The sequence below is a fragment of the Bacillus rossius genome, chromosome 2 (genome assembly GCF_032445375.1).
Source record: "Bacillus rossius redtenbacheri isolate Brsri chromosome 2, Brsri_v3, whole genome shotgun sequence".
In the NCBI taxonomy this organism is placed as follows: domain Eukaryota; kingdom Metazoa; phylum Arthropoda; class Insecta; order Phasmatodea; family Bacillidae; genus Bacillus; species Bacillus rossius.
This window is the reverse complement of record NC_086331.1, coordinates 78,133,870-78,151,738: the sequence shown is the minus strand read 5'-3', so window position 1 is coordinate 78,151,738 and position 17,869 is coordinate 78,133,870. Positions and strand designations below refer to the sequence as shown.

The window sequence follows — 17,869 nt, the reverse complement described above, 5'->3', positions numbered from 1 at the left end:
TTTTGTCGTTTTATGGCCTTGTACGTCTCGTAGAAATGTGTGCAACGACGGAGACTGAGTAGGCGTATGTCTGAATGTAATAGTTTTCATTCGTGAAATATATTTTACAAAGTATTCACGATATTTGCCAGACGTCACAAAGGCTAAGGCTTCTATTCAGGTATGGCTACATCCTAAGTTTGAAGGGACGCTATACTCTTTTCTGTCTATTAAAGACATATTTTTCCGCCAAATACATAGTGCAATTTGAAAATTATTACTGAACTAAAGGTTAATCAAGATTTTTGTGGGTTTCAAGTTGCAAATCTTAATAATTCCTTCTACACAACTATCAAGATCAGTAGTCCCGAGTTTTGGAATTTCTGACTCTAACGACTGAGTGAGCTGGCAAAATTACCCTGAGATTTAAAATTAATTTTGTATTGCAAAAGTTTCCCATAATTTAATATTTGCATGAAAATCTTTTTACTAATGTGTGTGCATCTTATTGGCAACGTGGAAGCTAGCTATTTATATTTGTTTTAAATATTATTGGAGTGGTTATGGAAACTTACTAAATAATAAAATAATACTTTTTTTTTTGTTTGGAGAAACTCATGATTAATAGTTTTGTTTTCATTGTAGCTAGTGTTAATTTCACAAGTCAAAATATTTGAGCATAAAATTTTTTTTTGTTGTTTTTATGATTATGTTTGTTGCTTTACAAAAATGCTGCCAGCAATGTGGAGCACGCACAATACATATGACATCGGCTGATTTTGGCATGTTTTTATTTTCCTGTGTAATTGTGTATTCATCTTTTTCATTTCCATTTATATAGTTTCTCTATGATATACAGTGTATCCAGCATTGGTATATGTCTATAATAATGTTCTAAACAATTTTTCCCATTCAAGAATCATTCAAAGTTCATAATGTAATTCCATTTGACAGCATATCATCCCTACAAAATGATTTTGATAGGACTGGAGATTTTATTCATGCACTCCACAGTTGAAAAAAAATTTGTACAAACAATAATTTTAAGACCAATAAAACACATACATTAATAGTGTCAGTGAAATAGATTCAGTAAAATATTTTTTTTGTTGCTTCAGAAGTAAGCCACAGATTTTTTTTTTTTGAAACTCCAGATCAACAAAAAAATGTTTGGTAGTAACTATGAAATCTAGCCAGTTACAAACTATTCTGTGGTATCAAAATAAAAATCATCTTTGGCTCTTGTAACTATATGTAAGGTAGACTGTAGCCGAACTCAAAAATAATTTTTGATTTTCAAAGTAATGATTTACATTACTATTAAAAAATTTTACATTGCTGGTAATGTTATATTTTAATTAAACAAATATTAGAGTGCAGGTTAAATGTTGAATATTTTTGTTGAGTTTGACAAATTTCGAACTCTTTCTTTAAAGTAACCAAAATTTTAAGTATATTCAAAATAAAATATGGTGGTGCATAAAATGAAGCTTGGCATCAATTCGTCAGTGGGCCTTGTTACAACCCAGACCTCCTATTCTAGCCAAACAATTGGTCTGAATTGCACATACATAAAAACACTTGAATTTTTTGGGTTCGAAAATACAGTTCAAATTTAATAAAGTGCTCTAGATGATTCATGATGAAAATAAAGTCTCTCAAGAACAGTGACTGATTTTTACTGTTTTTTTATCATCATTTACCGAAAATTCAATTTTGCTAAGAGTCCACCATCTTCCACCCCAACACTGTTCCAGATCGTACAAAAAAAAGGTTCATTGCTTCAAATAACCAATTTACTTTAAAATTGTATTGAAATGTCAGATGAAAAGGTTATTTATTACTGCTATTAAATCTCATTATTTCACATGAACTCATGGTACAAGCCAAAGACTTTCTTACATGGACGATGACGAAATGACTCACGTTTGCCTTCCTGTTTGCTTAACACCTACGGTGGCAGTCAATGAATTGTAGATAAAAGTCCAGAAATGTTTATAAATGGGTGCTGCCAGAACCGCAGCTGTGAAATTTGCTTTGCAACTACATAATTATTTTATTATTTTTTTAATTTTGAGCCATTGCCCAACCGTGACCATTCGGTACCACAACCACAACATGACTAATGACCAACCTGACCATCTCCATCCATGAAGGAGGAAGGCGGTCACATGTTCCCCACAACCAATCACATACAAGCTTAAGCCACATTTTCCAAAATCATCCAGACAAACCACAAGTTACAAGACATGTAAAAAAACTGCATACATATAACTAGGTACTTTTCCTTCTCTGTCTCGTTCAAATTTTAATGATACATTTGTCCTCGAGGTCCCACGCCAAAAGGGGAACCACCATTTCTGTCTTGCACTCCAGGGCACACTTGCCTCTCTCTTTCTCACTCTTAACACTGATGTAATTAACCATAACGTTGGATCATCATACTTTCAGACATAAGATAATAACAAAACAAGTAATGGAAAATATATGAGTACGCTTGAAAAAGTAACCAATCAGCCAAATAGGTAGTAATGACTAATCTGCTTTATAAATTTAAATTAAGTAAATTAACAGACATACTTAAAAACATGAACTAATGAGAAATAAGAGCAAAAAAAAATCTTTCTATCATACAACTACTCCTGAAACATACAATTAGCTGTTATTATTTATATTGAAACAGAAAACCTAACCAATTACACCAATCCCCCACTTAGCACAACTTATGCATTCTTAAAAATGTTTGTGTTATCCAAAATCGTGTATTCTGAAGCATTGGTCTCCATAAATAGCAAGGCTAATTTACTTAATGTGTTCCAAAACGTATAAGGAAATATTCATTTTGTTATATAAATGCGTAGAATAACACTCAGTGTTAAATATGTCACACCATTTATCTTTATGAGCCTATCATTGAATACTTTGTATTACAAATACGACACCGCGTACGGGGAGATAGTTATCGTCAGTCGGCTGGTTGATCTGCCTGCCAAGGCGAGACCTTCAACTCACATCATGTGCCTTTCCGCGAACTTTCCAAACCATCCTTTACTGGCAGTGAAACTTATATTACTGTCCGGATATTTACATTTTAATTTTTCAAAAATTAAAGTGCTTATTCGTGTATCACCGCTTGGTTCACATCAATCCTGTCGGCCCGTGATTTTTTTCATTGCACCATTCATTTAACAACTTTTTCCATGTGAATCATCTGTTCATTTCTGTTCCGGTATCTAATGTCAGATATATTCCCTCTAGTACAACCAACAGCATCAGGACGGATATAAAAGTCCTTATTTCGTACATTTACAATACATGCATGATATACAAATTTAGATATAAATATAGCTACATACACATATATCTTCATTTTTTCACCAAGTTCTACTGCAACTTGGTAGGGCACAAGGTCTCACCAAGTTACATCGTATGCCTAGAAATCACTAAAAAAAAAAACTAGAAAACGTTAAGGCTGCACAAGCGAAGTGAACCTACTTCCTGCTGGAAGGGAGATCTAAGCAGAGCTGATCGTGACTACATACTATGAACAAGAGGTAGCGGGAGAAAACACCTGAAATAGTAGGCAATTACACAAATCAATGTATATTTATTAACATTAATCAACAACATGCCAAAAAGGCTGTAACAATAAATATCTTTAAAAACGTATCACAGTCAATTCTAACAAATTGTCAATAGCTATATTAATGTCTATAAACATAGGGGCAAAATTACAAATGTGAATGCAAGGGATAATACAATGCCTCTAATGATAAATAGATACAAACAAACTGAATGTTATGTGCATGCAAGTTAGCTAACAATACGTTGCTGAATGTAGCAATAATAATAAGTGCACCTAGCCCTAGAAACACGTGTTTTACCATGAGAGGTGCACATCACAAATAAACACAGATAATTTAGGTATGCACATTAATGATAGTATAAATGAACACGGTAATAGATATTGACCCATCAAACATCAAAGCATTTCGTGTCCCAGAGCAATGCAAGCGCATAAACTATAAGAAAACTTGCACTTCTTCCTGCAGATAAATATAACATTTACGGACTTTACAGTCGTGAAATCAACAATTGAAACGTATAAGCCGGAAGAGCTACAGTGCCGGTCAGGGGGAGGGCTTGGTCAAAACCCAGGGAACATCCACCAAGGCAAGTAGAAACAAACAGGAGCGGCGTGGTTACACAGAGCAAAGTTAATTCCACAAAATCAAGAATGGGCACTAGGCCACCACGTGGCAATGCAAACCACTGAAAAAGTATGAAGAAGCATAAATGCCACGAAAATGTGCTCCTACAAAAGTATGTTGTCTCACACAAAGCCTTAAGGGCAAGCTAAATGAAATACTAGGCTAAGCAACCTAGCAAAACAAGGTTATTGAGCTTACGTAAAAACTAACTACGGCCCTTTTGGGCATTGAAAAGCTGGAGAACCAGCATACAAAGATGATACTGACCAATATTATGAAGGGCAACCAGGTGCCCCTGACCAGACCGAAAATCACGACGATAGTGAGCACCGAAGCGCAAAATATACTGACTGGGCACGAACAAGAGTGGGAGAGTGACCAACATGCCTATTTATCAACTAAAACAGATGGCGCTAGAGTTGCCCGGCGTCGGCGGGGAAATCAAAGGAATGGAGTGCAGACTAGCCAACTCGAAGGATGGAAGTAGGAGAGGGTTGGGGGGGGGGGGGGGGAAGACTGTGCGCTGTGATGTCACAGAGCGGTGGGCCGCTTCAGTACTAATGCACTAAGGTACTAATGCAACTATCAGATGGATATCACTTTCAATCACTTCTAGTTTTTGTGTCTTAATCATTTATAATCATGTATGTATAGTTATTAATATTCTAGCATAAACTGGCAAAATATATTGCTGGCTAAGCTTATCACTTCATTAGCTATAATAACCTAAGTGCAGTTAATTCTTTTAATTTAATTAAAGTGTACTGAATACATACTGGTTGAAATTATTTGTGGTATGTGATGTGAGCTTTGTAATCATTATCATGTTCCTGTATCACATTAAATTTAGGAAAATGTTAACACTTAAAGAAAACTATAATTGTGTGACTTTTGAACAATTAAACTAATAGAAGTTGTCAGTACCCATTAATGAAAATTTGTATCTAGTATCAAGAAAATGTTTTTAATTAATACCTCTGAGTAACTTTAAACTTAAATGAAAATAATATATTAAATTTTTAGGTACCAACAATAGTGTTGAGATATCTACTGAAGTGCAATTAAACTATATGCTAAATCCTCTCAATTTTTCCCTGGAAATTTTACTACTTAATGACATAAAAAGTCACAAAAATTAATTTATTTAATCATAGAAAGAACTTAAAAAAAAAGCTCTCTGAATGCTTTCAGTGGAATCGAACAGTGCATATTCTGCCAACCTAATTGATGAATCTGGATGCATTTCTTTTAAGAACAGTAATTTTTTCATAACAATCGCTAAACAACTTGCTATTTCTTCGTTGCTTTTGACAGCTTGTTTCTTGTAGTTAGCAAGTACTGTTTAACATTCCTCAATTTTCGGGTAGTTGTCGCACCAAGAAATATCAGTACTTGTGAAAAGGCATGACTTCTTTCACATGTACTTATAACCCTCCCTTCGAAATAAAATTCTGTGTACGCTCTTGATAACCAGCACTTGTATGTGCTAAACTAGCAACCCACGTATCGACATATGTGCACCACGCGATGCGACAAGCAGATACGGGAAGCCAGCCCGGGATGGCAGCTGATGTCTTGCAACCCCGTGACTAGGAGCCAGGCTATTTACCTACTTGCTTGGGTGGGGCAATTACTGCTCAGCCAGACTTCACAGCGCCATGTAAGCAGCGGGTTGCATCCAATATATTTTGGAATATCAGGCACAAAGAAAACATGCATTCACCTCGTAGTTTGGATCTGCAGTACTATTACCAAAGTATGAATTTTTAGTATTTCTAATTAAATATACATGATTGTAGATATTGCATGATTGTATCAGTTTTTATTTTAAAATAATCTTTACAGCTTTGATTTAAAAGTTAAATTTGCTGTTTTTATCACAATGCACAAATACCAGTAATAAACGTTTGAGAATTTTTAATGGTATCAGTCAATAGTTCACATCCACAACTTGAACCATACCAAAATTGAGCAAATTTTATCAAATATATTTTGAGATCCATACTGCAAGAAGTGCTACAAAATGTAACTTTGAGCTCGTGTAACTCACAAACTATCAGTTTTATTGACAATTCTTTACGCACAAAAACTATAAAATATTTGTACATTAAAATGAAGTAAAAATATTTTTGGGTCATACAGCTTTAAATGAAATATCTAGAATTCACAAATTCATTTGTATTTCTGAAGCTTGAAAAAAAAATTCAATATTACTAGTAAAGTATCAAGTTTTACAGAATGGTTGGTCTAGCCAGTGACATTTCTACATATCCATTATTGATGTTTTTTTCAGATGGTGTCCTACAACAGGCTCATTCTCAAGCTCAGTTCACCGACCTAGCCGGCTGTAATAGTGTGCTCCTGAATAATACTGTGGGAACACATGGCATGTCAAGGTTACATTATGATAATGGACTACTTGCTCTGGAGAACATGATAGTAGCCCTTTCAGACCCAAGCTCCGAACACACTGCTGTTTATTACATGAACACAGTTTTAACAAGACTTCTTAAAGTAAGATAACATTTTTTACATTATTTCTCATTCTGTTCATTGGTATTGACTGCATGGGGGAAAAATCTGATGGATTCCCGGGGGGGAGGGAGATGCAGAATAATGTTTATCATTCCCATTTCACAGTTAGTTTGCAAGCGCAAGTAGGCTCCTTCAGAGAGAGGCTTTTTGATTCCAGGGAGGCTGGGCCCTCCCGCCCCTCCCCCCTCCTACTCCAAGATCTATGCCCATAATTGACTGCAGTAGCTTTGCTTCTAAATTTGGTTGCCATTTACAACCAAAGTTGTGACTGTTAAAGGCATAGAACAATTTAAATTTTGTTTGTTTAGTTAATACCTTTTGTTATCAATTTTATTGGTTAGTAATCCATTTTGGTTTTTGGTTTGTGGTATTTGAGATTGTTTGCTAGAGTATAACCCTAGATTTGAAGCTTTGAATGGCTTCTTAGCCGGGGGAGGAAGGCCGTGTTTAAGAATACCAAAAACAGTGTTGTTACTTAACATTATTCTCAAATCCAATAACAAATAAACATAGGAACATAGTTTTTAAATGAATATTTAACTGAGACAAATATTCTGTATGTAGTGTGCCACAGATTCCAAGATTTTGGATCCAAATATGTTAGGGAAACACTGCTCTAATATAGATATATTAAAGATATATTTGAGCCCATATATTTGTATTTTACTGCAACTGACATAAATGCTTAGAAGGATTTTTTATGATGTGAGTATTATTTTTAGATGTAAAATAAAAGGATGTTGTTTAGTGGAAAGAAAACATTTAAGTTGGAATTTGTAGCCTGATTTTATTTTACATTACTGTTTTGAAGTTATTCTAAACAATTTTATATTTTTTTGAATTCTGTCTTATTACTGCTAAATGTTATGCCTTTTCTTTGTAAACATTGTAGAGATAAAACAAAAGTTATGTTTCTGGTTTGTGTTTTAGAATTCATTTGGTGGAACTGCCAATACCTTATTGATTTGTTGTTTATCACCTGTCTCTCTGGACATCAGCGGAACTCTGCACACATTACAGCTTGCTGTTCGAGTTCGTAATGTGAAGAACTTTTTGGGCATGAAAGTTTTCAACAATATAATTTGTATTAATTCACCAGAAAAGGAGGCTGAAGAAGAACAGACAAAATTGGCGAAGTTAAATAGTACTGATATGTTTGGGTTAGTAAAAGTGAAATAGGTGAAACATGAGACTTGCACAATAGTATAGTATAAGTAAGTTTAGTTTAGGATTGTGTGTTATTTCTCTATTTCCTAGCTGTGTCACTTGACTAGGTTTTTTAGAAATTAAACATAGCACTTATTCTTATCTCTTGCTTTGTCCTTGTCATTTAAATTTACTTCTCTCTTTATTAATTATCTCTTTCTACACTTTTCACTTACCTTTTTCTTTTGTCTCATTTATAATTTTCTGCAAGTATTTTATTCAAGTAGAGACTATTATAGACAGTAAAAGAGTTAGAACAAAACATTTTCCAATAGAACTCAACGAAAAAAACAAGTTTTAGGCCACTTTGAGGCTTTCTTCAATAGTAGAGAAAACACTAGATATGCAACTAAAATTAACAACATGTGGCAAAAAAAATTTTCAGGACCAGAAATTGATAAATTGAGATTTGTAGGATATGTTATTTAGAATAAAATTTTTTGAAGCTGCTCAATTTTATTATTGTGCTGGAATTTTTTCAGAGAATTAAATTTTTTATTTGACTCACCAAAAATAAATAAATTTTCTGTGTGTAACCAAGTTGTAAAATAATATTTATTTTCCAGTAGTCTTTACTGAGTTTATCATATTAAAAGATAGAAGTCTGGTGGTAAAATGTAACAATATGAAAGATAGTGATTAAGCTGGCAGATAAAGTAAAAATATAACACCAGTGCAATAAAGTGTGTATAGGTCTGGTAAGATAGGGGAGGTAGTTATTTCTTTTTTAGAGCAGCCATTTGGATCTTGTTTGTGAAAATGTTACCATTTCACATAAATAGCGTACACCTATCCCTCGAAGTTAACGCCCTAATTTGTTCCAGAAAAATGTAGTGATAATCAAAACAGCTGTGTAATGAAATAGGTTTTTTTTTTTCATAAGAGAGAATTTGAATCATGAAAAATTTGTTCTTCAACCACTGAATTGTGTTTCTTGACTAACATTTTAATCATGAATAAATAATGGAATTATTGAATTTACTGTAATAATTTTATGTCTAATTACATTTAAACAAACTTATGAATTATTTTGAGCATGAAAATCGTAAAATAAATTACAAAATTAAAAAAAAAATATCTTGGGCTGCATTGTTTACATTAGTCATAACATTTCTGGGTTACAAATAGAAAGCTGCTGTTGAAAATAACCTGACTCCCAACAGGGTCAAATGGCTTTGGGTGGAGGAGACCTTGTATGAGGGTTTTGAGCTCCGCAGTAGAGTAAATGCTACTGGAAACTCATCATTATTGTAATGAGGCTGAAGATGAATGACATTGGCAAGACTCATGTTTAGATAGTAGCAGGCATGTACAAAGCATTTTAAATGGCTGCTACACTGCTTGGACCTCAGGCTCACCTGTCGGCCTATAGGTGGTATCCTTACCAGTCTGTGTGAGGTGTGACAGCCTAGTAATCTGACGACCAAAATTAAAAATGTACTCTAGAAAATAAATTGGTATGCCGGATGGATAAACCTGGACATTGCATATTGTTACTTATACAGGGAGGATAAAGGAAATTGTGAATGTTATGACCGAGAGGAGGTTAGATGTTTTTGGTCTGAGCAAAACAAAGTGGAGAGGTAGTGGGCAGATGGAACTGAGAGATTGCTATAAGCTGTACTGGACGGGAAATGACGAGGGAAGGAGAAGTGGAATAGGCTTGGCGGGGAAGGAAGGATGGCAGATGGATGTAGAAGGCACCAGTAACCACATTATACAAATTTTCTTATGTGACAAAGTAAAGAAATTGTAGGTGCTCCAAGTGTATGAACCATAAGTGGGCTGCATAGCTGAGGAGGAGAAGTAGTTTGAGGAAGAATTATAGAAACGATTGGTCAGAGAATGGTAGATGGTAGTGGGAGATATTGAAGCACAAGTGGGAAAAAATAGAGAATGTTTTCAAGAAGTGTAAGAAGTTGCTGGAACTATATGCAAGAAATGGAATGAAGTTTGGGAACAACTGGTACAGGTAATGAGAGACACACACAAGATACAGTTAGGATGGTGAACATCAGTCCATCATAGACTGCTTCGTGCTGGGAAAAGATGTGAAACAGCAAACTAAAAATATTAAAGTGGTGGTGGTGGTGAATTAGTGGTGGGCTGCTGATTTGAGAGATGGCAAAAAAAAAATTGTCTCAACACACAAAAAAAATTGACTGAACACACATGGACATCAGAAATATTTCTGCGTTATATAAATAATTTTACTTTTTTTTAGGGTTTAAGTAAATACACAATGAAGAACGTGAATAACTATTAAGAAAAGAGTACACTATGGTTTTTGGATTATTCATGTTATTAATGTGTTGCATTGTGTTAAATTTGACACAAGTGTTGTTGCCATTGTACGTACATGGAAATAAAATATTAATGAATTTTGAAAAAAAGCACTATTTGGTATCTATGACCTGCTACTTAAAATCATGTTTTAATTCATTGGTGTCATTACTTGAAAACCGGCCAAATCGAACAGTTTTACTTTGAGGGGCAGGTGTATTCTGTTATTACTAATTTAAAAGTGCTAGTCAAAAAATCTTTGTTAATGGTGTTTGAGTAAAAATTATTGCCTACAATATTAAAAAATAATACTTTTTTATTTTACAAATACAAAATTGCTTGAATAGTACTGAATGTATGATATATTCCTTACATCTTTTAAAAGTGTCTGAAAAACTACAAAATTAAAATTTTTAAGGTTAATTTTAACCTGCCAAAAAAATTGGTTGTCTGTAAAGTCGGTTTACGGACGATAGTTTAACGTGACGTCATAACAAAACATTGATGAAATGATTGATCCAGAAGAAAAGGAAATATCATATTCGGCCTGAGACTGAGCCGCAATAGGTTTTTGCAACCAAACCATTTAGGCATTAAAAATATTATATTCTTTGAGGAAGAATTTTTTTAAAATTTTTCTATTTTTTGTATGATAAAATCTACCTCTGCATACTTTTATGAATAATATTGAATCATTTTTATTGAATAATCACTATTTTGTATGGATACAAAGGAGTGAAATGAAATGTACAGTTTAATTAATAAATTTTGTTTTATTTGCATTCATTATTCAAATATATTTATTAATTTTGAAATGTTACGTGCGCCGTATTTATTTTTACAAGTTCAAAAAAAAAATTCACACCTGCCGGGATTCAAACCGACAACCTTAAGATTAGAAAATAGCGTCGCTGACCGCTCAGCCACGAGGCCATGCATGAAATATGATAGTTTCAGATTGTATATACAGTTTATAATCATTTTGTTGACTGTAGGGGAATAATATTATTTCGTTTTAATAACTCGATTTTATAACAAATACGCATCCCAAATACACCAAACTTATTTATAAGGTGTTACAATATTTTTTAAAACATTGTGCAAAAGATCCCGGTTGTAATTTGAATTATTATGTGTAACTGTAAAACACCATTGTTGATTCAAAACGTATTTGAATTTTCAACATTACTTTTAAATAACCGTACCGATTGTGCTGAAAATCGGTGGACGATCGTTAAATTACATAATATTAATAATTCAAACGACGAAAATATGATTGAAAAGTCAAATCGATGGTCGTTTCAATTGAGTGGAAGAGAGAAGCCACACATGCGTACAATGAGCATGAAGAGAGATGCCACGCATGCGTACAATGAGCAAACAGGAACATCCGTAGTGGGACACTTTTTCGTGCGTGCAGCTGGCGTTCATCGATTTATTAGACGTTGTCACGTCAAAATGTTTCAGTAATCCAGTTAGTGTATGGCTGATACCAATAATGAACTGCATGTCATTGATGATAACATAAGAATCATTATTTAAGCAATAATTATAAATTTTTTCTAAAAAAGCATTAGTAAAATTTATTTGTAATTAATTCTAAACAGTCCTACTGCAGGGCTTATGTGAAACTGTTGCTCCATGAGGGGGAGGGATGGCAGCATGGGCATCCGGCCTAATAAGTACAGTGCAGCACAGCATATTTTTAGCATGAGCACATGGAAACAGAGCATGGTGGGAGCATGTATAAGCACTTCTTTCCCACATCTCTCTCTGATCTCTCTCTGCCCCTGCTGGTTGGCCAAGGGAGTAGCGAGAAGTGGCCAGCTGTGCACAGAGCACTGAATCTGTGAAGCACTAGGGTGCATTCAAAGTCAACAAAGAAGCTAGAAAATTTTTGGCCAAAACTTGTTCAATAACTGATGTCATGTAAACTTCCTGCTTTCTTATAATTTAGGCTTTTTTTTTTTCCCAGCAGTGAAAGTCTTGGAAGAATTTTTCAGTACTTCAGGAAATATAATGCTGTCCATTCTGAAAAAAATAACAATGGTACTAATCGAAATGTGTCTCTGTATTTTACAAAAATTTTTAGTATGCATATGAGAATCTGGTTGAACCTTTATTTTTCAGACACTTTTATAGTTTACATTTTTAGCATATATCTTACCACTAAAACCAAGAAGCTTACCTTTATTCGGCATTTCATTATTAAAGTTTTTTACTTGTGTGTTTTGTTGTGAGTTTATGGATTTACTTAGTTCCTAATTATTTTTGTTACGTTCTGATTGGTTTTCTTATTTGTTATGTATGTCCCAGAAAAATCATAATTTTAATGACAGCTTTAAGTAGTAATGACTAGTAAGTTAATAATTTGTTATAACATTTAATTTACCATTTACAGTGGGTGCTCTTTTAAAAACCTATTTCTTTGATTAGGTACATTATGTAATCCTGCAGTGATATCGAGTCACTTGCGTTCAGATTTTTTTGGGGTGATTCGAGCATTTCAAGTTTCATCAAAAGTGGAAGAAATAGTTATTAGGAAAAGTGATTGAACATATTTTATATAGGTAACCACAATTAATGTAGGCGTTGTATTGTCACACCAGTATATTAAAAAAAATGAAATTCAATTTAATATTTGATTAATTTAAAAACTGTAGTCATGGTGGTTTAGAACATTTCATTACCATGGCTCATGCAATCAGTCACCTGTCTTGAAGGCAGATATGCGCGTAACATCGCAACACAATGGTTTCTTTGTTGTACATTTCTCTCTCTCTTCCCCTTGCTAGTATAGATGACTTGGCTGTCAGTAATTTAATGCTAGCTTATCTCACTTATCCTTTGATTCTCACAAATAAAGCTACCCGAGTTGCAAGTAACCACACACTGCATGTTCAAAATGCATTGCCTCACACATAAGAATTCAGTCGGGCACAGCTCAGTTTACTTTTTTTTTTAACACCAGAGGAGCTTTTATTTGCTCTTTTGCAGTGTGATTTTATTCCTAAGATATTCCTAAGATGTCTGTATGCTGAAACAAATTTATATCTTGATAAGATATCCTTTAACTTCATTTATTTAAATTTTTAACATGCCCAACAACAGTTTGGGAACTTTTTAGGTGAGCACAGCATACAAAAATGTACAAAGGACATTGTAGTCCTTCAGGCATGCAAATGCCAAACCCATGTAGACACTAAGTGTGGTTTTGGCCCCACTTTCAAGGAGAGAACTCAAACAGGTAGGCACTACCAGCAGATAGCCAACTGACACTAGCAGGCACCCCATACCTGCAGGGACTACAAAACACGAGACAAACATAAAGAACAATACAAATCAAAATAAGACAACACAAGAACAGGCAAAAAGATACAAATAACAAAAGATAACAATAATATGATTTCCATAAAAAGGAAGGAAAAAAGAAAATACCAACAACTTTAGGAACACTTTTTTTTCTTAAGATAATTTGATAAATATGTAATACAGAATAGAGATAAGTTATAATATTTAATTTAAACAGAAAATAAATATATATATATATATATATTTTTTAAAACTTAACATAAATTAACAAGGCCTGTTTGCAATTTTTCATTTATGTAAATTAGCACACAACTTTTTCATGCCTATTTTGCTGTCAAAAAATTGACATATTTATCTACAGGTATTAAAATTGTTAATCAACCTGTATATAATATCATTAGTATTGTGAACGACTATTAAATTGAGAAACTCTAAGACTATAATTATCTAGGAAATAGTTAGTTTTTTTTTTTTTTTAAACTAAAGCATTTGCAGTCAAAGAGTGAATCTAAAAGTTTTCTGCATTCAATTAAAGGTAGTACAAAAGTTCTTGAAAGATGCTTTTGATTTATAATTTTAAGTAGACAAGTTTGGATGTTTTTGAATTTATCACTGTCAAAAGGGATGATGTTCAGAATTATAGAACCATATTCTACTAATTAATGTATAAAGTTTTTGATGATTATATTACCAAACTTGTAGACATATCGAATAGGAAATAGTTTCCTTGTGTAGGATATAACTTTTGTTTTTTTCTTTATTCAGACAAATAAAATTAGTCACACCAATTCAAGATTTTCTAAACGTGATGCTGGAGTAGATGATAATCGTTTTCAGAAGTGGTCTTTCTAAACATTTTAAGATCATCAGAAAATCACAGACTAGAGGAGTAATTTAGAACCTGAGTAATGTCATCAATAATGATGTTAAATAATAAAGGTTGTATAGTACCTCCTTGAGGGGTATTAGAGGGAGTTTGGTGTAAAGAATAGTTAAATAATTGAATAAAAAAAAGCATCTTTCTAAGATAATTAGAAAGCCATCCTAAATATTAATCACACACACCAAATATTCTATGTTTGTGAAGTAATATTGAGTGATTCACAGTATTAAATGCCTTGGCAAGGTCAAAGTAGCAAGCATAAACCTGACCCTTATTAGTAACTTTAACACATATACAGTTAATTAAAGTAAGTTAATTTGTTTTATCTGACATCCCAAATCGAAAACCAAGTTTTGTTCAGATAATTTATTTTTAAGGTTAAAATTAAGTTGCTTAGACACAATTTTTCCAAAAATTTTAGTGAAACCATTAAGTAAAGATTTGGGCGTATAATTTATTGTAGTCTACTCCTTTTTTTTTATGAATTTGGATAACCTTAGCAATGTTTCACTTCTGGAGGAAGACTTCATTTTTTTAAACTAAAATTAAATATATGGTATAACAGAGGCATGATTAGGAGAGAACATCCTTTCAACATGAAATTGGGTATTCCTTCTGGTCTGTTAGATTTGGTAGGTTTTAGGGATTTAATGCCCCATATTACTAAGCTCTCAGAAATGAAAAATATTGGAATTGAATCGAGGATGGCATTCACTGTAATACTGGGAGGCGTGACATTCAGCAATACATAAAGGCAATACAATTTGAAATCCTAATAGGATATTCTGAAACAACCCCATTGATATTTAAAGATGAATTTGTTTTATAGCCGTTCTTTATAACTTTGACATATTGCCAAATATTTTTGGGGTTTTATTAATGTTATTGTTTATTTTACGTGACCAATTGATTGTAGAAACCATGTAAAATAAACTTTCTGCATGCATCACAAAAATTTGTAACAATCCAGACTTCCGGCTATCTCAAAATTGGTCCAGATTGGACTTGAAGAATTTGTTGGGTTCGAAAATACTGTTCAAATTTTGTACAAATGTTGCTCTAAATGACATGATGAAAATTCTCTCGAGAACAATTATTTTAACTGTGTTATCCTTGACACTAGCAGAATGGCCACCATTTTCTGACCACAACACTGTTCCAGATTATACACAAAAATACTCAAAAAAGATTTGCTGAATCAAGGAAACAACTTACTTTGAAATGGTACAGAAATGTCTGACAAAATGAAGATTTATTACTTATATTAAAATCCCATGGTTACACTTGAATTTAACGGTATAAGCCAAGGACACTGTCCTTGGAATGACGACTGAAAATTAATTTTAAAGTGTTGTTGCAGGCCTGCACAGAGGACTGTGGTCAACGAATTCTAAATAAAATGTCCACCAATGTCCTTGAGTTCCCACGCTCTGCGATAAACTACCATTTCAATCTCTCTCTCGTGCACTTGAGGGCATCACCTGCCTCTCTCTTTCTCACTCTAGTACTGATGTAATTTACTGTCACATTGCATCATCATGTTTTCAGACAAAGGATAATAGAGAAATAAGTTAACTCACCAGCAAAATTGGTAATAATAATGTTTAGCGGCTAATTAAGTAAATTAACAGAAATACTTAAAAAACAGGTACTAATGAGAAATTTGAGCATAACAACACATTGCTCTCTGAAACTGCCTCTGAAACTTAAAATTATTTATACAAATATTTTATATGTTTAAAGGGAAAGAGCCTGCAATGCTACTAATGTATGCTATACTAGGTGACAAGGCACCAAATATTCCCATTTTTAGTCAAACTTTCTTCAGAAGACACGTTTCTTGAAAACTTATTTTGTGTTTTAATAGTAAACCTTTTTATTTTGTAACAATCCGCTAAAATGGGATTTTTGCTGGCTGCTTGCTGAAATCGAGGTGCAATTCCATGTTTATTGTTTTTGTTTTATTGACATTGTCCCTTGTATAGTATTGTTTTACTGAGATGTCTACCTTCGTAAACAATTTTTTTTTCATTGCAAATTTAATAAAGTTTTCTTTAGAAACTTCTGAAAATGTATTTCGCACACACATTTTGCTAAAACTTAAATCATAATTCTGTGTTTATGCTTAGTTTTTTGTGATAACATTACATTGAGTACATTTATGTTTTTGTTTGGAAGACATGTGGCTAATAAAATGTTATTGCAACAGGCTACTGAAAATGGACTTTGCTTTGGCTGCTAAAAGTTTGGCACGATTCTGTGTTAATGCTTCCTTTGGCAATGAAAAGTGTTGTATATGCTCTTCTAAGTCATTTATTTTTTTGGAAGAAGTACGTTATTTAAATAAATTAAAATTTCACTATCTAATATCTTAATAAATATTTCAACAGTCTGAAATGAAATATCATTGCAGATTACACTATGCAACATGATTTTCTATGATTCTCTTATCTTAGGTGTTCCTAAAGTATTTTTTACACTGATTACAGATATGCAATCCATGTTTTCCTATCACGTACAGTTTTTTTGCAATTTGAGGAAACTCATTTTTTATTTAAACATAAATTTTACAAAGGGAATTTTCATTGCGAAGGGGAAATTTTATTTTGGTGGGAGGGAATAGTTGGCAGCACTTGTTACACCCAGCTGGCTTTAGGAGGGAAACAGTAATTAATTGTTAACATGCTGTATTGTGAGGTTATATTTGAGAAATGAGTTCCTGTATGTGTTTAAATAACCCAAACGTGTTCTGTTATATTTGTGGTAGTTATGTAACTGCTAAGCAAAGACAAGACATCAGTAGTTTTGTGAGAAATGTCTATTATGCTTACTTCAGCATAAAGCATGGTGATCAAGACAAAAACTGGGCACTGCACAAGGTATGTCGTACATGTGTCGAGGGACTGAGACTGTGGGAAAATGGTGCAAAAATCAATGTTCTTTGCAATTCCAATAGTTTGGAGGGAGCCACAAAATCATATTAATGACTGTTATTTCTGTATGGTTAATGTTCAAGGTCATAACATAAAAACCAAGAAGAACATACAATATCCGAACATTCCTTTGAGTTATACATTGTGAATCTCTTCCTATCCCAGTTCCACCTCCCATTGTCGAAAATGTGCTACAGAAGAGCAGTTCAGAAAATGAATGTGATGATGCTGATTACAAGTCCGAAGAAAATTCTGATCTAAAATTATTCACTCAAAATGAACTTAGCAATTTAACTCGTGACTTAAATCTGATAAAGGATGCTGCTCAATTACTTGGATCAAGATGGAAAGCAAAAAAATCTCCTACAACCTGGAGTTTCGTTCTCTTGGTATAGGACTCAAGAGAAGGAATTAATAAAATTCTTTAAAGAAGACTCTGGTTTATTGTTGTGATATTGAGAGTTTATCGAATTTCTTTAATGTTACTTACGATCCATGAAAGTGGAGGTTATTTATAAACTCGTTCA

The 17,869-nt window shown here is 33.2% G+C and overlaps 1 protein-coding gene across 2 annotated transcripts in view; it reads left to right on the top strand.

The window, feature by feature from the left end:
* The window catches only part of LOC134529388 (kinesin-like protein costa), a 215,075-nt gene that overhangs the window by 69,551 nt on the left and 127,655 nt on the right, over positions 1-17,869 (top strand). For both annotated transcript variants that reach the window (XM_063363403.1, XM_063363404.1), the window contains 2 exons: positions 6,484-6,704; positions 7,656-7,885. In XM_063363403.1, the coding sequence (XP_063219473.1) occupies positions 6,484-6,704; positions 7,656-7,885 (451 nt within the window). The remainder of the gene's footprint in view (positions 1-6,483; positions 6,705-7,655; positions 7,886-17,869) is intronic.